This window comes from Lissotriton vulgaris, chromosome 1_1 (assembly GCF_964263255.1).
Source record: "Lissotriton vulgaris chromosome 1_1, aLisVul1.2, whole genome shotgun sequence".
NCBI lineage: Eukaryota > Metazoa > Chordata > Amphibia > Caudata > Salamandridae > Lissotriton > Lissotriton vulgaris.
Genome location: NC_141685.1, coordinates 1,413,127,712 through 1,413,150,029, shown reverse-complemented (window position 1 = coordinate 1,413,150,029; position 22,318 = coordinate 1,413,127,712). Strand labels below are relative to the sequence as shown.

At 43.5% G+C, this 22,318-nt stretch overlaps 1 protein-coding gene across 1 annotated transcript in view; it reads left to right on the top strand.

The window, feature by feature from the left end:
* LOC147750619 (laminin subunit beta-1-like) overlaps positions 1 to 22,318 on the top strand; it is a 308,945-nt gene that overhangs the window by 141,661 nt on the left and 144,966 nt on the right. Inside the window, exons 13-20 of the mRNA XM_086967210.1 lie at positions 8,315 to 8,450; positions 8,542 to 8,700; positions 9,835 to 9,962; positions 10,079 to 10,202; positions 16,590 to 16,794; positions 17,116 to 17,259; positions 19,097 to 19,328; positions 21,910 to 22,073. Of these exons, the coding sequence (XP_086823336.1) occupies positions 8,315 to 8,450; positions 8,542 to 8,700; positions 9,835 to 9,962; positions 10,079 to 10,202; positions 16,590 to 16,794; positions 17,116 to 17,259; positions 19,097 to 19,328; positions 21,910 to 22,073 (1,292 nt within the window). The remainder of the gene's footprint in view (positions 1 to 8,314; positions 8,451 to 8,541; positions 8,701 to 9,834; positions 9,963 to 10,078; positions 10,203 to 16,589; positions 16,795 to 17,115; positions 17,260 to 19,096; positions 19,329 to 21,909; positions 22,074 to 22,318) is intronic.

Genomic DNA, 22,318 nt, shown 5'->3' with positions numbered 1-22,318 from the left:
ATAGCTCCAACTTTCCTACTGCGAGACCTATTGGCAACGCCAGTGCTTGTTTGGTAGGGGGAGATTAAATGATTTGCCCAGAATCACAGGCTGTTAAGCCAACACTTAACACCAAGACTGGAACTTGGTTCCCTATGGCCAAAGTGGGTAGCTCTGACTGTTATGCCACATCCTCCTTTTGAAATGACTTGTAGCTTAGGCGCAAGAGCTGTCTACTTGGGAATGGGAAAGGCTCAAATTGTCAAGCCTGCAGGCTCTGATTAGGCTTCTCTTTATTTTCATATTTTTTTACAGCAGCCAATAAGATTAATTAATGTGAGAACACTACATTGCTAATTAACACCAATCAACATAGTCACATGTACCAATCACAGAGCCCTCAACTCTACATAATCGCAAACTGCAATTTTACGCTCTCTTTGCTACTACGTAGCCAGTTAAGCGTCTCGTTTTCAATATATATGTCGATGAGTATGATTACTGTGTTAGGTTATTGTGTTGTGTATTTCATGGTTAATTAGACATTGATACTAACATACCTAAGAAACTGTTTGAAATGATCAGAAACCAATCTACCTGAGAACCGATCTTGTTTCCACAAACAACAAAGCGCCCCCTAATTGTTAAACCGTTGCCTCCTTTTTTGCTTAAAAAACATCGCAAATTACTAGCAATATTGAGATCGCTCTCAAACTAGTTTCGCACCAACCCCTCCTCCACCCCTCCACACTAGAATAATGAAGCCTGGCTGTATAATCGCCTCATCGAACCGAAAAATAATACCTCCTGGTCTAGCTTCATAACCTTTGATGAGATTCTGGTGACGCTACGTACGTTTAATTATGATATTCCGAGCGTTAAAACATACACTGCCAAACGCGCCTTCACATCCTCACCCCCTCATCCTCACACACCCTCACTCACCCTCACACCCCTCACAACCCTCTCACCCTCACTCAGCCTCACACCCCCTCACCCTCACACACCCTCACACACCCTCACCCACCCTCACCCTCGCACCCTCTCACTGTCACCCCCTCTCCCTCACACACCCTTACCCTCATCCCCTCACCCTCACACACACTCTGTCACCCTCTCACCCTCACACCCCCTAACCCTCACCCTCACCCTCACCACCTCACACACCCTCACTCACCCTCACCACCTCACACACCCTCACTCACCCTCACACACCCTCACTCACCCTCACACACCCACACCCTCACCCTCACACACCCTCACCCTCACCCACCCTCACTCACCCTCACCCTCACTCACCCTCACACCCTCACACACCCACTCACCCTCTCACACCTGCTGCACTCTCCTGCTCTCTGGAGATGTGGCCTAACGACCAGAGCTGCCATCTATGTCACGTAAATACAAAACATGTTGGATTCCAAATGCTATAGGTGTCACATTCGCGAAAGTTATAACTATTGGCATTGTAAATGACAAAGCTATCAATTTAGCTATTTTAAAAACCAACAAATAAATAAAATATTTGTCATTTACAAGACCAATAGCTCCAACTTTTCTAATGCGAGACCTATTGCATTTCCAATGCTTGTTTATATTACTGCTGGTAACCCTGTCTGATACCCTAAGGTGATCACTGCTAGTAACGATGCACGGTGTGGCCACTAATGTAATCTTCTCTAATGTGCTCACTATTATAGCACTGATAATATTAGCTACTTGAGGGATTTTAATTGAACATAAGTAGCTCTTATTACAGAAAAGGTTGCAGACTCCTGTCACAGAGGATGAGGACAGCATTTTGGTCCAGTTCCTAGTCATTCACAAGGGAATGTTCAAGTGGATCCCCGATTGATCAATCAATCAAGTGACTTGTAAAACGCTCCTACTCACCCTGTTAATGTCGCAAGGCGCTGGGGTGAGGGGGGGGCGCTTGGGGGAGGTGGTGGGAGGAAAATTTCACCTAGGGCACTGTGGTTCAGTCGAAGAGCCAGGTCTTGAGGTCCTTCCTGAATTGAGGCAGTGACAGTGATAACCTGAGGTGGAGAGGTAGGGTGTTCCAGGTATTTGCTGCAAGATAGGAGAAGGATCTTCCTCCATCTGTGGTCTTGCGGATACATGGGACAGTGGGCAAGGCCAGATGGGCGGGGCAGAGGTCTCTGCTGGGAGCGTTAAATGAGAGGCGGTGGTTGAGGTATGCAGGTCCCATTGTCATGTAGGGCTTTGAAGGCGTGTGTGAGGAACTTTCAAATGATTCTTTTGTTGACTCGGAGTCGGTGGAGGTCTCAAGTGGCTGGTGATGTGGCTGCGGGGGGATATTAAGGATGAGTTTCGCGGAGGCGTTCTGAATGTTCTGCAGTTTCTTGAGGAGTTTCTGGGTGATGCCGGCGTAGAGTGCTTTGTCTGTCGAGTCTGCTGCTGATGAGTGTGTGGGTGACCGTCTGTCTGGGCTCAGTTAGGATCTACTTGAAGGTCTTTCAGCGCTGGCGTAATAGCAGGATGATAAGGCATTGATCTGGTGGTTCATGGTGAGTGAGGAGTCCAGGATGATGCCAAGGTTTTGTGGGTGGTCTGTGGGTATGGGGGGGTCCAAGATCTGCGGGCCACCAGGAGTCGTCCGAGGCAGCGGGGTGGAGCCCAGGATGAGGACTTTGGTCTTCTCTGAGTTGAGCTTCAGGCAGCTGTCCTGTCCTTCATCCATGTAGCGACAGCATTCATCCCGTCATGGAAGATGTTCTTGGCGACTGTTGGTTTGTTGGTAAAGGAGAGGATCATCTGGGTTTCATCAGCATAGGAGACGATGTTGAGTCCGTGGTTCCTGATGGTTGCTACGAGCGGGGCCATGTAGATGTTGAAGAGAGTTGGGCTCAGGGAGGAGCCCTGGGGAACTCGGCAGCTGATCTCTGTGGGTTCAGAGTGAAATGGAGGTAGTCCTACACTGTGTTCGGCTGGTGAGTAAGGAACTGATCCAGTCCAGGATGATTTTAATGACCCAGTCAGGGAGAAGGTGATCACACCATGTGTTGGAAAGAAATATAAAGCTTTTGCTAATGACCCAATGTATATTAGAGGCCAGGATCACCATGACTCTTTTGTAGTTCAGACTGCCAGAAAGAGAGCTTGAGGTTTGGCCGCAAGTGACGAACCACCCTCAGATAAGGAAAGCAAACGCATAGACGCTGCTAGTAACAGAGTAGCAGTAGGTGCGACTACGCAGTGGTATGTTGCAAATTCATTCACGTTATTGTCACTCACACAGTACTTGCCTGATACATAGAAGAAAAGGTGTGACGCAGCGTTTGCAGAGGGGAAAACCATTGTTAACACCAGTGTCTCAGGGTTAAAACTGGAGGACCAGTAACACCCCCTCTGCATCCCATTCAATGGAGAACATCTTTTTGGATCCCAAGAGGATGAGATGTTGGAGAAAATTAAAAAAGATACTGCTATTTGTGGAGTCTATGGGTACCCTACAATCCAACACTTCAAGTGGCACTTTTCGGAGGCAACTTCCATGAAAGGGGGAAACCCCACACCTGCTTGCCAGCCGTCAAATATACCAGCAACAGCAGCAGGCATTTCACAATCTGCCCCACAGCCTCGTAGGGTGTACTTAAGAGAACTGAGCAACCCACATTCCCCCGCCCCTGATCAAACAAAACCTTTCAGAATGAGAGTAAGGGATCTCCTGTGTGTGTGTGTGAAAATCACTTGATATCAGTTGGTGCTAGTGGTAGTCCAACAGGGCTACTGCCTATAACTTAACACTACCCTGCCAAACTTGCCTCAATGACACGTGCCCTCGGTCAGTATCACTTCTATATTTTAAAAGAGGAAATACAAGTGCACCTTCAACCTGGTGCCATATAGCTAGTACCTCCACACCACACCCATGTTAGTAAAAGAAGATTATTCAATATACTTCCTTATCCCAAAGAAGGCTAGAACCCTACCGCCCATTTTGGACCTACGCAGGCCAATCAATTCATCCTGTTGGAGCACTTCGATATGACAACCTTGCCGGATTTTATCCTGTTTCTTGGATAGGGAGACTTCATGATGGTGTTCGACATAAAAAATGTCTATGTCCAAATAACCATCAATCCTGTCCATCAACAGTACCTTCAGTTCGTGGTAAGTGAACAGATCTACCAATTCAAGGTACTATTCTTCAGGGTGACAACAGAACTAAGGGTCTTCACCAAGTGTCTAGCAGTGGTGGTTGCTTATCTGCAGAGAGCGGGCTTCAACAGCTGACTGACCTAGAGCAGCAGTAGGCATCGATATCTTGCACACACTTGGACAACTCTAACCCCTTCTATTTAGTTTAACGTTTTCTATGAACGCAATCAAAATCCCTCGCACTACCTCAGCTGAAGCAGCCATTTCTAGAATCAATACTAACTGCTGTCACAGGCAAAGCATTCCCCAACAAGCAGTGGGTAGTGTATTTAAACTGCTGCTGCCTCTTTGTGAGCCTACTCACCCATTAGATGTAAGAACTTAAATGAAGTTGCCTGGCATGATGGCATCTTACAAAGCAGTTGTACCGTACATCAGATTACACATGTACCCCCTGCAGCAGTGCTTCACCAATCAGTGGTCACAGGCAAAGGGTCAATGGGAAGATAAAGAATGGCATTTTCTCTCCGAAAAGGTGGAGCAGCAACAATCTGTTGCTAAGCCAGCCTCTCTTGGACCTCTTCCACATGTGACCATTACCACCAATTCGTTGGCCACATGACTGTTCGAGGGACCAGTACTACTCTTCAGAAGGGCATAAGAGTAGTTCAGTTCCATAAACTAACTGGAATGACTAGCTATTCACCTAGCACAGAAAGCTTAATATTCACTTTCCCACAGCAAGGGGGTCCTTGTAAAAACAGACACCAATACAACGATTTATTGCTAACAAACAAAAGAGGATACCCATTCACTTCTGCTATCTAACCTGGCCCCATGTATCTGGTAAGGGGCAATCTGCCCGAATATCCGGCTCCTGGTGGAACACCTTCCACAGGGTTGACAATAATTTCGCAGACCAGTTAAGCAGAACACATCAACAAGTCCAGTGGTGGGAACTCCATCCACAAGTCTTACACCGGTACATCCACAAATAGGGAAGCCTAACCATCAATATATTCACCACTCAAGGAATGGCAACATTCTCAAACTTCGACTCCAGGTACCCACATTCACAGTCCATGTGCACTGCACCCTGGATGAACTGGTCAGGGATATTTTCCTGCACTTTTCCACCTCTACTGCTCATTCCATAACTGGCGAGAAAAATGAGGCAAGTCTCCATGACCCTCATTCTAGTGGCATCAACAGTGCCTGACCGCCTTGGTATTCTATGCTAGTCCCCACATGAAGAGACAAACAGCATGGCATAATTGGGGCCTCGGACTCCAAATAGATCAATCACCTGTTTTTAGAGTTTGGATACCTACTTCTCTCAGAGGGTGGGTATAGGAATATTTAACAACGCATGTAGACCTACCACATGTACCTGCTGTGAAGCAAAGTGTAAACATTTTGTCCGCTACTGCATCTCAAAGCAACTAGACCATTCCTATCAATTACAGTTCCTTTCACAGAAGGTACATTTTCTTGTAGCTACAACTAAGTTCAGGCGCATTAGTGAGTTACAAAGACTGACTATTCTTTCAGGTACACAAGGGCAGGGTGGTCTTCAAATCAATCACAGACTATTAACTAAGCTAGTCTCACCATTTCCCCCACCTCCCATCAACCTGATACTGTTATCGAGAGTGCAATACACGCTCTGGGTTTCAAAGGGGTGCTAAAGTACCATATTGACCAGACTCAACCTTTCCAAATGGCTAACTACATTTTTGTTGTTTGTTCTAAACCATACAAGATTCAGCCACTTTTCCAAACTAGAATTGCAAGATTGATTGTGAAGTGTATCCAAACTGGTTATGTATGGACAAAACAAGTGATCCCTATTCTCCTATGGCACATCTACACATAGAAATGGAGCTGCAATGGCTTTCTTAGGCAACATCCCATTTGGTGATATCTGTAAGTCAGCAACTTAGTTAACACCATACACCTCCACAAAATATTTCTGTGGGACATGTTGGCTATGGGCGGCCAAACCGTGTTGATTTACTTGGTTTCAAACATATGCCTCATCTGCCCGCTAGCCACTGCTGGGAAGAAACTGCTTTACAGTTGATGCATAGAATGTTATTCTACAGCCACACATGCGACAAACAGAAAATGTTACCCTGTAGTCGTCTATTTGCAGCATGTAGTGCTGTAGATTCACATGCACCATCTACTCTCACCTGTCACCCAACAAGCGATGAACAATCTAAAGATGTTGTCAGTACCATTGTGATTTGTGGATTAAGGGAGGAGCCGCCCAGTATCTTGTGACTCAAACCCTCTTCAAAGAAAAACAAGTTATAAAGTTTAATGGCAGGAGTATGCAAAGCATGTGAATCTACAGAATTGCGCACTGCAAACAGAAGCTTACAAGATTATATTTTCCATCGATCTGCATTAGACTTATCAATAGAAAGCATAGCACGTATAATGGGCAAATATCTTAGAGTTCATGAACCCTCTTTAATATGTGGAAGTCCTATATATAGCATTAAATTGCATATAGACGTATCTTGTGTCTGCATGCATTTTTACTTGTACTGCCGTTTTCTGGGTGGATTGTGGTGTTGCATGAGCAGGGTTAACACCCTACTCAACCAACAACATTCTATAATTTGAAATTCTTGGTTGTGTTGAAGGTGCATGTATTCCTAAGTCCTTTCGATGTCTTGTGCAGGGGTCAATTTAGAGCATTGGGTGCTCTAATAAATGTGTCCAGCTTTTTTAATCCTTTGGGTTTGAGGGTAAGTATTTTGTAATTTCATATTTTCCCACAGATCTGTGCATGCATCAATCCCGTAGATAGTCAATGTCTCAATTGTGTGTGTAGGATTTTGTTTTTGGCTCCACATTGGCCCCAGATGCATTTCTTATTATACCTTTTTATCCCCAGTGTCAACTTCTAAAATGACATGGATGATTAGTTACTTGGGTATTCTCACTTTCCTGCAGTTCCTTGGGTCTGCGTGACTGAGGCATCTCCAGAAAATGTTTCAGCTAAGCCCCTAAGCAAAGATGCCCCTTAACATTAATAATAGGCTAGTCATTGTTTAGCCAGGAGTAAGGTTTATATGGAGATCTCTAATTGCTTATTTTGTTGACTGAACACCAACAGTCATTTTTTACAGTCTCGTGTCTTCCTACATACTTATAAAGCTCTGCTGGCTCATGTGAGACTACTCAACTCGTACTCCACTCAAACTAAGCAGCTGCTTGAATAAAACAAAGAGGTGGTCCTAGATCTCCTTGGGTGCTAGAATTTCAGACAGTTTCCATGGAACTGCAACTTCCCTGCTCTATATATCCATATCAAGTGGAGAAGTGTGGCTCAATGGTTAGAGCAGCAGACCCTGATGCAGAGGTCTAGCCCGGGACCAGGGTTCAATTCCCCGCCTCGGCGGGTCTTGGGCTCAAAAATTCCACGGACCTGATAATTCTCGCCTCGGTGCCTATTCCAATCATGGAGTCCCACTCTGCAACTCCGGGCAATAGCTTGCTTAATCTCCACAACAGCCCCCACAACGCTAAGGATGCCTGGTCTCCACCTTGGGGGTGCCCAGGAGTGGACACCTCACAGGGAAACCCAGGATGGGTTCCACAGCGGTATTCGTACAAGCGCCTTGAGACCCTTGCGGGTGAGTAGTGCGCTATACAAGTATCAATTTACATTACATTTACAATGATGGAATGGTGTTTAGATGTAACCATTTGATTTTGAGTGATAATTTCCCAGGAAGACCCATTTAATTCTAAAAGGTATAATTGCAACAAAGAGCCATAATGTGAACTATGTGCATTAGAGAAGACTGTTAAACTTTGAATTGTAAATCTTACCCTTGCATCATTCGTGTTCAGAGATAATTGTCTGTAGATGCGTGATGAATATAGCATAATTGATTAGTTCTAATATTTTCATTAAACTTGAAAGGGGAAACGTAAACGTTGAATGACACAGTACTACCCTTTTGGACCCCATTAGAGCTTTACACCAATGGATTTTTGGGGGCAATTGTGGCCTTGCAAGATCTTTAAGTGGCTTATTATCCAAACAAGTGATCTGGTATCTGTGCATGAGATGATAAATTGAACTGAAAATCATTGGCGCCTGGAGTTTTGCATTTTGTTTAAAGAATACTGTAAGATTTAAACCAACTATTATGGTTGTTTGTTAATTATTTTTAAACTTCTATAATTGCAGTTGTTCATCAGAGACGGGTCAGTGTCAGTGCAGACCACACATGATTGGACGCCAGTGCAATCAAGTGGAGTCTGGCTTTTACTTCATTACCTTGGATCACTACACATACGAAGCGGAGGAAGCAAATTTTGGGCCTGTAAGTAGATGAACAGCTGGAAATACTGAACTTACTCATTTTCAGTTGCAAGATGCTTAGAGGTTCCTGATTTCTCTATCTTACTCCATAGGGAGTAAGCATTGTGGAGCGCCAGCACCCCCAGGATCGAAGTCCTTCCTGGACTGGAGTCGGGTTTGTGAGAATGCCTGAAGGGTCATATCTGGAATTCTATGTTGACAACATTCCTCATTCAATGGAGTATGATATAGTGTTTCGCTATGAACCACAGGTGAGATAGCTACTGAACTAGTAAGACGGCTCAGCTTCGTATTGCTTTTGAGATCGAGATCTGTAGGTTTCCTAAAAGATACTGCTCATCATTCTGAGAATGGTAAATAAGCATCATCGATTTCTTTCATTCTAAAACCAGTGAACAGCACAATGTTGTAATTAATTGTTTTGGTTTACGTCTTATTGTGCCTGTTCAACTTTTTTTGGTTATCATTCATGTTTTTCCTGTGCCTTCATTCAAATTAATGTTCACTTGTTCATATTCAGCTTATTGATCTTCTTGCTTGTCATGTTTATCTTGTTCATGTTTTGTTCTTTAACTTTTCATCTCATTCTCTGTATTTTTGTACCTCTTGTGCATGTTCTGCAGAGTTATGGAATTTGAAGGCACGCAGCAGTGCTTGTTTTTGGCTTATACCCGAGCTACAAACTTGAGCTGTTTTTGTTGTGGACTCATCTTCTATTTCACTTTCCAAATGAAAACAGAAAAACACAGTTGCAAACTCATACTGGATTGAATTAAGGAATCAATAGCATCTCTCTCTTACAGCTGATAGGTTTTCAATAAATAGCTCATGATAAACCAAAATGATTTTGGAGCAGGGCTTTTAAAAGACGTTATGGCCCACATTCTGTAGAAGCAGATACTCTGAAGACGCCTCAGCATTGACAATAATGTCTTAATATAGCATTGTAGCCAACTTTCAAAAGTTACACAGTTCATTCAAAGTCCTCTCCTCCGATATTGGTACACATTGCAGGCTTAGGCCTATACTAGGCGAGAAGGCCTTCAATGACCAGTATAGTCCAAAGCAGAAGGGCTCACTGAGGGTAGAATGTTCTAAATGAAAGGAGAAGCAACAAGATAAATATTGGGGCCACTCATTTTCGACCTCGGCTTCTCTCAATGTCTTCAGGGAAGTTTATATTCTAGTGTTTTCAATCTAGTTAATCTTGTCATTTACTTTATCTTTCCTCCTTTTCTTCCTTTAAGTCTTGCCAAAGTAACTGTAGAGAATTATGTTGAAATGCAAGCAGCTGTGGACTAATTGCAAGCATTACATCTGGACTGATGTTTTTAAGAGTATTGCCTTAGGACATAGAACACAAGCTAATTAGACCATCCTTTCAGTTGCCAGAGCAGTGGGAAGAGGCTGTGATCACAGTAATTCGCCCCGGTGAAATTCTAACCAGCAGCAGATGTGGAAATACCGTTCCCGATGATGATAATCAAATTGTGTCTTTGCCACCGAGTTCAAGGTCAGTAGGAAATGGATGCATTAGCTTAGGCAAAATGCACTCTGATGTTCTACATAATGTGTAGTGTGGTTGTTATTGCTGGTCACCTCCGTGAATATTGTTTTTTTTATCCTTAGATATGTTGTCCTACCACGACCAGTTTGCTTTGAAAAGGGACTAAATTACACTGTTCGCCTAGAGTTGCCGCGGTATTCCTCATTGAATTTCGATGTTGAAAACCCTTACACTCTGATAGATTCGGTAAGTATAATTCTCTTCAGTGCCGTAATTAATTTAAATGGAGACTATATAGCCCTAATTCTGCAACCTTTTATGTTACAACCCTAATGTAGATCTAATGGTTGGCCCTCGGGTCAATGTACGTGGGAGTCTTTAAATATTTTGCATGTTGCAGAAACAGAGTTGCCAGATGTGTGCAATGATCCATTTAGGGCCAGTTCAAGGGTTTATTTAATTGCAGCTTTTGGCAGTTGTAATGGTAGTTCATTGTTTAGGGACAGGTAAAATCTTGCTTTCCACATTTCACCACTGATACATAACTGCCCAGTTTTCCTGATCATTGTGGAGTATGCTAGTTCTGTCCAGGTTTTTTTCTTTGAATTCTGGGAATTGTGGTCCTGTTTTAGAATGGAATAAGTAAGTCTACAAGTAACAGAATTCAAAGAAAAAGACTGGACTGGAGGAGCACATCATGCATGGACCTGGGAAACCAAATATGGCTGCGACCATTATTTTATGGTTGGACTTCTAAATTATTACATACGTTGTTTTGAAATTATTTATGCAGTGCCCTATTTTGTTTCTCCTCTGGGAGTTACTCTAGATTTCGCTAACTATGTTTCTCTTACGTTTGGATTGTTTTGCTCTCTCATATGGATGAGGTTACTATACTTGGTGGATTTGTCACACAGCAAAATGTCGGTGCTCAAGGCATTCTTACTAGCTCTGAAGTTATTTCTGCCACTCTGTTAGGCAACTGGGTGTATTTAAATAGTGTGGTAGTACAACCTCACTGTGTAATACCCTTACCAATCACTTTAGGACCCTTAGGTTTTGTCTGTCAAACCCTCAGCTCAACCTTGGGTAGCTGTAGCACTCAGCAGCAAGTCTTACACAGAGTAACAAGTGTTGAGCATTTAAAAAGCACCAAAACAAATGAAGAAATCAGTGCGACACTCAAGAAATCCGACACCAACTTATAAATATAGACCGTATTTTTATAAGAATGTTGGCACCAGAATGAAAAAGATCCACCGAGTGCTCCAGAGATATAGATTTTAAAAGCAATATTAAATTAGTGCAATTTCAATTAACCGTGGTCCGCAAAGACGGTGAGGAGGTCCTGGTTGCAGGGTCGACGTCCCATGAAGTCCTCTTTTGTCTGGTCAATGTTCAGTTGCCACTGGACTACAGTCCCTTGTCGCAGTCACAGGCCAATCCTTCCAAACGTCAATACCTTTCCCTCTAAGGGTCCCAGCAACTCTGACAACACTCCTGGGTTCAGCAAACTTGGGTGCACCTCTGTGCATTGGGTCTTAGTCCTTGGTGCTGCACGGCAGAGATGGTAACAGCTTGAAGACTTTGGACTACTAACTTGCCCCATCAGGCTTCTTCAGCTGTAGTGTTCCTTTGTTGCGAACAGGGAGCCAGTCAGTTGTCCCTTGGAGTTCTCTTGGCTTGGCTGGTCTCTGGAGACACCTTCTCCTTGAGCAGGAAACAGCCAAGTCCCTTCCTTCGAAAACCACCAGGTGCAGTCCTAGACAGTGCAGCCTTTCTTTGCTTATACCTCGGTATTGCAAGACAGTCCTTCTTCGGGCCTTCTTTCAACTTGGTCGAGTTCTGGGTGCCTCAGGTGCCATATTTGTCTTCAGAAAATGCCCTCGAGGTAGGATATGGTTGGTAGTCAATGGGCTACCAGTCTCCATCTCTCCTGATAAACCCTTCCTGGGAACTGTGGCATTTGGCTATCCCAAGATGTACCATTCTACCCACGCCCAACAAGGCGAGACCCCTCTCTCAACACTCAGAGCTCCCTAGCCCACATACAGAAGTGTGGCTACCAAGGGGCCACATGCCCCTGGAAAATACGGTTTGACAACTGATTTCTCTCCAGTCCCCAGTGCCTGCTTGTCTGCCTTAACATTAGAAAGTCCCTCTTCTAAGAGTTACCCATTTGCCCCTCAAACAGCTGCTTCTCCATTCAAGCAAGCCGGGCTGAAGACGGCTGTAATGCCAGAAACCGGTCCCCGGAAGCTTGTTTCCTTCCCAGTAAAAGAATTGGCTTGGTAGTTTGGTCTGCCCTGTTCCCATGATGCACTGGGCCAGGGACAGACTAATTTGCATGTAGCCAGGTTCTGAGCTGGGATGGTGCAGTGAGCTAAAAAAACGGTGATGGATCAAGCCCTGATCTGTTTATTTTATTTATTTTCAGAGTTTTATATAGCGCGAACAAGATCTTTGCAGATATCAGAGCGCTTTACATAGACTGGTACATGAGGGAACAAAGTCAAATAGGTAGGTCGATAGTTCACACAGTACAAAAGGGAACATGAGGGAACAAAGTCAAATAAGTAAATCAGTAGATCATACAATACAAATAATACAATTGGGTGGCTGCAAAGCAATCAAGTGGGTGATAAGACAGCTCGTACAAATAGATAAGGGGTCAAGCAAGTAATACAGATCATCGCAGGGTGTTGATAGGGTTCGAGATAGTAGTACAGGTGAATTTAGCCATGAGGATAGCTTTTACTTCTTTTTTGAAGAGTGTAGTGGAAGAGATAAGCCTGGTTTCGGGAGGGAGTGAGTTCCAAATCCTAGGCGCCATTCCTGAGAAAGAGCGCTTGTATGTTTTCTCCTTCCGGAATCTTCGAGGTTTCAGCAGAAGATTGTTTGCGCCTCTCGTGTTTCTGATTCCCCCAGAGATTGTCAATTTCTGAGCAAGGTAGCCGGGTGAGTTTAGGTGTACCGCCTTGTGTGTCATGCAGGCTATTTTCAGATGTATTCTGGCTTCAAACGGCAACCAATTCAGGGATTTCAAGTCAGGGGTGATGTGGGAGTGCTTTTTTGACCCCGTGATGAGTCTCGCTGCAGCATTTAGAGATGCTTTTAGTGGTGCGGTTGTAGTTAGTGGGAGTCCGCAGAGGGCGGTGATGCCGTATTCAATTCGTGGGATGACTAGTGCTTGCACCGCTGTTTGGAAGTCTTTGGCTGGGAGGTAGGGTTTAAGTTTCCTCAGAGTATTGATCTGGAAGTTCGCTCCCTTTGTTGCTTTGCTGACATGTTGCTGCATGTTGAGATTGGTGTCGAGCGTTATGCCTAAAGATTTTGCTGATTCCACGATGGTGGGTTGGACATTGAGTGCGGTTAGGAGTTTAAGCCAATGTTGAGTGGTGGATATCTTCGCTGGAGGTGCGATCAGAAGGAACTCTGTTTTCAGGGCATTGAGTTTGAGGTGATTGTCGGCAAGCCAGGATTGGGTGCATCTGATCGTTGAGTTCAGGAGCAGGATGTCATTGGGTGATTGCAGTTTGAGGTAAAGTTGGGTGTCATCGGCATACATGTGAAAGTGTACATTGGATTCTTGTAGCAAAGTGGTGAGAGGTTCCACGACTAGGTTGAACAAAGTTGGGGATAGAGAAGATCCTTGGGGGACGCCTAGCGTTACAGGTACTGGCGTGGACATCAGGTTGTTGCTCTTGAATTTCTGCGTCCTGTTGCGGAGAAAGGAAGTGAACCATTTGAGGACAGTTCCAGATAAGCCCATTCTTTTGTTTAGTAGTTCTAGTAGATTCTCATGTTTAACGGTGTCGAATGCGGAGGAGAGATCAAGAAGGATGAGGAGGCAGGTGTCATTTTGGTCTAGCATTTGAAGTGCGTCGTCAATTATGTGAGTCATAGCCGTTTCTGTGCTGTGTCCTGCTCGGAAACCTGACTGGTGAGGGCTGAGGAGATCGAATTGCTCAATGTGTTTAGTCAATTGTAGTTGTGCGCATTTTTCCAGCAGTTTGGCGAGAGTGGGGATATTGGTGATGGGACGGTAGTTGTTGAGATCCGCGGGGTCGGCTGTTGGTTTCTGGGTATGAGTGTTCTGTTTAATTCAGATACTCTGTCCATCACCACCCCCTTTTCTGAATCACTTCTCCATTCTAGCTTGCCTTTTGGGCAAACACCTGTTTTACTTCCTGCTTGCAGGCTGTAACACCTCTCTCCCATGCAGGCTCCTAATATGTCCTTTCCTTGGAGGCATTAACACGTCCCCACAGGAGTGCAGAAAGATGTCTGTAGAACATGCCCTGTGTACATCAGTAATCGGGCACTGAAACCCTTGAGCAACTAAAGTGGCAACTTCTAAAGTTGCACTTTGCCTTCCAGTGGCATTACATTTTTTTGTAACCCCATTCAGTAGTTAGCAGGGCTAGGGTGCGAGGCTGTAAATATCCTTGCCAATGGGGCTGCTCGCCTTTCCACAATAAACATAACAATTTAGTGTTTTTACTGCTGACACATGTAAAACTACATGTTCCACTTTTTAACAAACAGCACTCTGTCTTAAGGCTAATTAAGCATGCCACATGGGTGACTTGCATGCATTTAAAAGGGATGTTTGGGATTTGCTGTTACTTTAAATGGCAAATTCGAATTAGCAGTTTTGAACTGTCCTTCCAGTCTGTAGTCTGCAGACTGGGTGCCATGTTTTACCTTGTCCCACTCAGGGTGGCACAATAAGTCCCGTAGTCCCTGGGGGCGCACTCTAACTTACAGGCCCTGGGTACTCCTGGGACCATATACTAGGGACTTCCAAGTAAGTTAGGCTATGCCATTTAGGTACAAGCCAATTAAAGAACACCATTTTAAGGGTCTAAGCACATGCACTAGTCCTGTATAGCAGGGCTCAGGGCATTTCGGAGCCATTATACATGCGCCTAGTGGTCAAAATGGGGGCAAAGAGTTGGGGGTAAACCTACAAACAACCTACTCCTTTGGCACGTTGGTGCTAGTATTTTCTAGAAACAACACATTTTCTCCTTGAACACCTAGATGGACACTCAGCCCATCCATACAATGGAGCAGGATATGGACCACTTAACTAGTCACTGTTCCAGAACATCTCCTTTATATCAGTTCCTATAATGGCAGTCAAATTAATTCAAGCTGACAGGCAGCCTTTCAAGAAAGAAAAGTGAACCTCAATGCTGGCAGTTCGCTTATTCGTACATTGGATTCAGGGATTGGTAACATTAGGGGTAGTTAGTGGCTTTTAGGGGCCAGGGAGGGTAGCATTTTGGTGTATTAAGGATTTTTTTAGGGTTCATGGGAGCAGTTGTTGATTTGAGCCATTGGTTGTCGGTGTGGCCCACCAGCACTCATTTTTGGAGATTGGTAGTTATTTGTCCCCATCAAACATTGCCCGCAAGGAAGAGAGAAAAACACACAACTTGAAAGAAGGAGTAATAGAAAGATAGAAAGATTGACACAAAGGAGGGAGAAAGCAGAGCCCGGCAGGAGTGAGAAAAATAGGCATCAGTGTTAGGTAATGGTTTAAAATGCCCTGAGGTGACTTCAACATTACGTGGCTTTGGTATTCAGCATGCCTATTTGTTTAATAAATTCCACTGGAGCAGAAAGATGGGCCTAAGTACTCATTCTTTTACAAACTAAGCACTTGAGGGAAGGGTAGCATTAAAGTGTAGTTTTGAGGTATATTGATGGCAAGTGTTAAGTGTGTAATAGGGGAATTTTGAGGTACAGTTTGATAAATTGAAGAATGCATGTACTAAAAATGACAATTTAAAATTCTGCGTTTTTGGAATTGTACGTAATAATGAAGAGCACAACATTGCCAACAGTTTCAAATCAACATTGATGTAGTCAGAATTTTAACAGTCCACCTTATTACATATAGAACAGTAGTCCATTATACCATTATATCAAAGAAACTATACATTTAAGACAAATGCAACAATGGTGTGTAGCCTGGCCACCACTATTCGGAGGTAAACCTTTAATGTAAGGTGACACTGCCAAATGGATTGTAGGAACAATCAAAATAGGTGATGGATTAGACGGAATAAATTGGGAGCATATACCGAGGGCAGTCCTACACAAAAAAGGTAACTTTTTTAGCATACTTGGGTAGTGTGTCCGTACAAGATATTTGCAGCAGCCACCCTCTGTTTCCTACATATATTTACTAAAGATTGTCCTATACATATCCTGGCAAAGAAGGAGACCCATGTAGAACAGTCTTGACCACACAAAAGGCGGTGAGAGGAATGCTTGCAACAAGTCTAACCACTGGGACTCGCTCTGGGTAGCATTCCAACCCATCATTCTTTTGCGCATCAAGCCATCTTGGTTCGGATCCAGCCATACGCAAATCAGTCTTTTCCCTGGTCCAATAAGAACATTCCAGCCCAAACTGCCTGGCCATGTTCTCCCTTAACTGATACACGAACAACCAATGAACCAGGTTTGCCCTGATTGGGGCTCAAGAGTTGGTTGAAAGTGAAAAGTCACATTGAAGAAGGGGAAGCCTTTCAAGAACATTTCTGTGTTGTCGCTAACATTGCTGATTTCTGATAAAAGTCTTTTCTTTTTCTAATTGTTGTGTTGTCATTATTACAGATGGTTCTTATGCCCCACTGCAAGTCTCTGGAGATATTCAGTATGGGAGGTGCAGGTGATGAGGTGATCACGAACAGTGCCTGGGCTACTTTTCAGAGATATCGATGTCTTGAGAACAGCCGCAGTGTTGTTAAAACACCCATGACAGATGTCTGTAAAAATATCATCTTCAGTATCTCTTCCCTGATGCACCAGGGAGCACTGGGTAGGTTGACCGAAGGACTTCGAGTCATACATCGCGCTGATAGGTTCTTAAAAGAACTAAATAAAACTCAATTTTTTTTAGGTGACAAACATCCATAAACACAAATATTGGGAATCTTAAACATAAAAAAATGAGTATCTAAAATTGCCCAAGCACTGCACAGGAAACCTGTCATGGCTGTACGTGTAGTTGTAAACTAATTATAATTTGAAGTGAATGCTCTCAAACTGCTATTCAATCAAAATGCTTTTGATTTTAATTTCATTTAGCTGAATGATGTATTGCTTATAAAATCTTCACACAAATCTACTTTTTCTTCAGCCTGTGAGTGTGATCCCCAAGGCTCCTTGAGTTCCGTGTGTGACTCGAGTGGAGGACAGTGCCAGTGTCGTCCCAATGTTGTCGGAAGAAAGTGCAACAGATGTGCCCCAGGAACATTTGGTTTTGGGCCCAATGGATGTAGACGTATGTACATATCTACTAGTTTTCTGTATTTTTGTAGTTAAAGCATTTTCTGTCCAACTCAACCGCACTTTTGATCTAAACGTGAAGTGTTCTCAACTATGGGAATAACACGGTTTATGAAGCACGTTGGTTGTTCATTTGTCATTATCATCAAAGCTTGCTAGGAAACGTTCAAGAAATTACTTTAAAATGAAATCAATTTAAGCTAGTACTTGAGGATTACTTTTAATTTCTTGATCATGTAGTGCCTGAAAAATAGGTATTTCGACTTATGCATTGCCAAGACCTTGCCTTCATTTTAGTCTTCTCAAGAAACTGCACTTTAATTTTGTGAGAAAGAAAGTTAACCTCTCTGCGCCATCTTACTTTCTTCCCAACTTGCAGCCCCCTGATTATGTTCCATAAAGTCACAGTGCAACTGTATATTCTTCCTGAATAAAATTGTAATTCCAGGTCTGAGATATTTGCATAACTTGATGAGAAAGAAAAATGATTGAATTGACAAGGTTTCATGTGTTAAATTTATTCAACTATTTGAGTGAGATAACCGAGCAATTTTTTTTTTATATTTCCATCCTGTCTTTGGTGGCCAATCATGTCTCTTGTTATTCAATGCATTTTGTTGCTGCGCTATGTTAAAGCCCACTCTGTAACGATACCTTCTTGGTCTGTCTCTGTATTTGAAATAATTATTCAAAACAGCTGAGGACCCCTATCCTCCACAGTCCTCCCCCGGTTCTAGTTCCCATTGGTCGTTCTCCTAGTGTGGTCCCTGCAGGGTGTTCCTGTTATCTAAGGGCTATAAAGGCATTCTTTGAACACTTAGTTACAAATATTGTGGTTGAAATTTTGTGGTGTTGGCTGTCTCTATTCCTTCTCTTTGGTTTTTCCCTGACTTTCCCAAGACTGGGAGGCCCTCTGGCATTTTGGGAACTTGCATAACTATTTTCTTGTCAGCTTAAGATGGAACTCATTTATTTATCCTGAACTACCACATTTCAACGTTCTGAAGCTGGCACATTACTCTGTGCTTCTGTGTACTGTCAACAAATCCTGTTGTTGGTCTGTTGCTCATAGTCGTGTGGGTCTAAGACCTCTCTGTATATCTTAATTAAGTCACATGTGATAACTATGGGTTTGTATGCAAATGGACTTTACACACATGTTAAATGTGCTTGCAGACTACATGCCAGTCATTCTCATGTTCCTCCATACCTGATAGTGGTCTCTACTAGTAAAATTATCATCTACTCAGTGGTATGCATTCATTTGACACTCTAGAGTCAGGCACCACAGACCTAGACCCCATGAGTCTTTTGCTTGGCCTTGTGAGTATCCAAAAACATGTAATTCATTGGATCTAGATTTTCAGTAAATATAGGTGATAAAAATGGTTGTCAGTAAAAACCTCAACTATTCTCTTGTCCTTTATTCCACTTTCCTTATCGCCAACGGACCTGGATAGAGCATCTCTGATGTCTGAGCAGCGAAAAGTGTTGTTGACTGAATCTTAAGCGCCAGGATGCCCTTTGGGTGACAGGACCGCGCTCTATAAGTACACCTACATACATACATACATATAATTGCACTTGTATCTCAGTTTCTGCCTATGTTGTGTTATTACCACAAGTTTCATATCCAATATTTGTTTGAAATCTGGATGATATAGTAATTAGTATAATCGTACCCGAGATTCAAGTTGCATAAAGTGCAGTTGAACAAGACCTTTTCTCAATATAAATTTGGTAACATAGTGTCTTGCTCTACATCACCCTGTGTTATGCCAGGGTGCAAAGTGGTGCATGTTTTCAATCTGTTTTCTTACTTCTGTTTCTAGCCTGTGATTGCAGCATGCAAGGATCTTCCCATTCGTTTTGTGACCCTGTGACTGGCCAGTGCCCTTGTATACATGGTGCATATGGTCGTCAGTGCGATCGATGCTTACCTGCGTACTGGGGATTCCCGACCTGCAGATCGTGCAGTTGCAACGGGCATGCAGAAGATTGTAATCCATACACTGGTGAATGTCTGAATTGTGGAGACCACACCGAAGGTCACAACTGTGACAGGTAAATAATGTGAGCCGGTGATGGTTAAACTGTCATTTGTAGACTATTTTGGGAGGGTTTTATATGGAGCCTAAACAAACTTTCTATTGGAAGCTGCCAATTGTTGCCTCATTTGAGTCAATTTGGGCTGCAGGTAAAACTATATAATTTTTCTGGCCTGTATGTTTTTATCTTTCTGTGCTAATGCATGCCATATGTTGAGTTGATTGTTAGATTCAACCATACCATTCATTTGGTGAACATTGTTCTTGGTTTGCACACATTTAACAAGCATTTTTTTTATTGTACTTGTGCGCATCAGAAGAAATGTCCTTATGAGAAAAATGGTTTGCTTAAAATTGAGAGCCAATTAGAAGAGTCACTTTTTAAATTGTGTCCCGAAATGTATGTGGTACCCAAAAATGAGTTATTTGGAATGTCATACAAGCTTTAATCTTAACAGCTCAGCTGCAGCCTTCCAATAAAAGCAATTTTTTGTTTCACTTTCCCATCTTTATTGAAGTTGCCCGTTTATTCATTTAGAGTTTGTTTGTGAAATAAGCTAGACTAAGAGCTCTGGGAGCCCTTTCCCATTCCAAACTGGTGACCATGTGCTTTACCAATTTCAGGATGGTATGTCAAAACTCATGCTCTTTTGCCTGCCTTCTTCCACAGAGTTTGGAATGAAGGGTGGCTTATTTAATCCTGTGCAACACATCACATTGATTGCCGATCTGTTAATTGAGATAGAACTAGCGGTGGGTGGCGAACTCAGCTCTGCCAGCAGAGTTTGCAGAGTTTTGCCAACTCTGCGCTCTGCTGGGAATGCGGAGTTCACACAAAAACTCTGACTCTGCGGCGTGGCGTGGCGGAGTTTAACCCTGCCACCCACGCCCAAGTTAGGACTAGCAAAGCAGCATTTACCTGGTCTGACGTCTCCGCCATGCTTGGGCTGGGCTGCATGAAAGGAATACCCCTTGCACCCAGACCTCCGATCTCTACCAACTGGAAGAAGGACCGAAGGAAGACCGCCCTGCTGCATTAAGGAACCAGCAAAGAGGCTGCACCGAAGAAGACTGCACCGACTGGCTAACGAATGAAGGGACTGTGACTGCTGTGTCCTGCTCAAGGAGAAGCCGTCTCCAGAGCCCAGCAACGCCAATAGACTCCAAGGGCCAGCTGGTTGGCCTCCTATTCGCAGCACAGGGACACAACTGCTGAAGAAGCCTGCTAGGGCAAATTGGCAGCACAACATTTTTAGGCTTCTACTGTTTAGCAACACCAGGGATCAAGATCTGGTGCCCAAAGTTGCACCCGCGTTCGCTGAGCCCAAAGTGCTGTCAGAGAGTTGCCTGGTCTCTCAGAAGATGAGCCATCTGACTGAAAGTCTAGTGGCGACTGTACTTCGGCCAGACCAGAGAGGACCTTGTGGAACATTCACCCTGCAACCAGGAGCCCTGCTCCATCTTCGTGTACCGAGGAGCATCTGCAGGAAGACTGTGTTGCATCCACAGCATCCTGAGCGCATCTTCAGCATCTTTCATCCCTTGCATCAGGACCTCTCCATAGGAATCCATTGCAACACAGATAAAGTGCCTGGAACTGCTTGAGGAGTGTTCTTCTTTCGGGCTAACTGTTTCTAGAGCACTGCTGGATTTGGTTGTCCCAAGTACTCCTACCCTACCTACCACATTGACTCTGACCCACTGTTCCTTGAATGAATTGAATTCGCCAAGGCTTGCTCGTAGTAGAGTGAAAATGCATTGATTTATTAATTCTTGTAAAATCTATATCCCCAGAACCCTCTAGTGGAAATTTTTCATTTTGGTGTGTAAATTGATATAAAATACAGTCTAGTTTTATAAATTGGTGTCGGATTCCTTGAGCATTGTGTTGATTTCTTCTTCAAATATGTAGGTGCTGTTTAAATGCTTAACACTAGTTTGTCTGTTTAAGCCTTGCTGCTCAGTGCCACAGCTACCCCGGATTGAGCTCAGGGTTTGACAGACAAAGCCTACTGGCTCAAAAGGGTTTGGTAATTGTATTACACTGTGAAGTTGCACAACCACACCCTATTTCCTCACAAGATCTCACAAGTCATTCTTCCCAGATACAGTTGTCAGGAATGCTTGCCTGTTGAGAGAAATGCATGCACTTTTCTTTGTAATAGACATGTTAATTTGTTTAGTTTTAGTGCTTGGCTGTATCTGTGTCTCTGCAAATAGCTCACCCCATTCTTTGGTCAATCGCTTCTCTAAACAATTTCATCATGGCCTCTCAGAATCCATTTCCTCTGTGCACAGTGGTTTACTATTTTCCACAAGTCTTTCATATGTTGATGTTCTTTATTGGGGTCAAATTAAGCCTGGCCGCTTCAGCTGCAGTTGTGTACCCCCGAAAAGATTCAAAATGTTTCATCTCAGTGTATGCCTGGCAAAAAAAAAACCACTCCTGCTCTTAGCCTAATTTGTCAGAAGCTGTAGACATTGACATCTTGTTTGCTTCTGTTTATGATGGATGCCCAGCTTTCCTCTTGCCCTCAGGTGATAGTGCATCCACCTATACTTTAATTGATGGGATTTGTTTTTTTTTCTTCTTTTAGGTGCCTTCCTGGCTATTATGGAGATCCTTTGCTAGGCTCCGGAGACCACTGCCGCCCTTGCCCTTGCCCAGATGGTCCAGAAAGTGGGAGGCAATATGCAAGTGGCTGTTTTCAGGATCGATCTACCTTGCATGTTGTATGCACATGTAACACAGGATATTCAGGTACATGGTTTGCCTACAAATCAACATTAGTGTTAACATATACATAGTGTCTATTGGCATCACTTCTGAAAATCCAAACTCTTCCTGTACTATATCATGCTCAGCATCAAGTTTTCATATCTTTACACTTTTGCTTTTAAACATAAGGACTTGTTTAGAATTTGATTGATGCGTGACACCTGCCAAGCTTTGAATATAGCTGGTAATCTTTTATTCTCATAGTGATGACATTTGAATTTACTTCA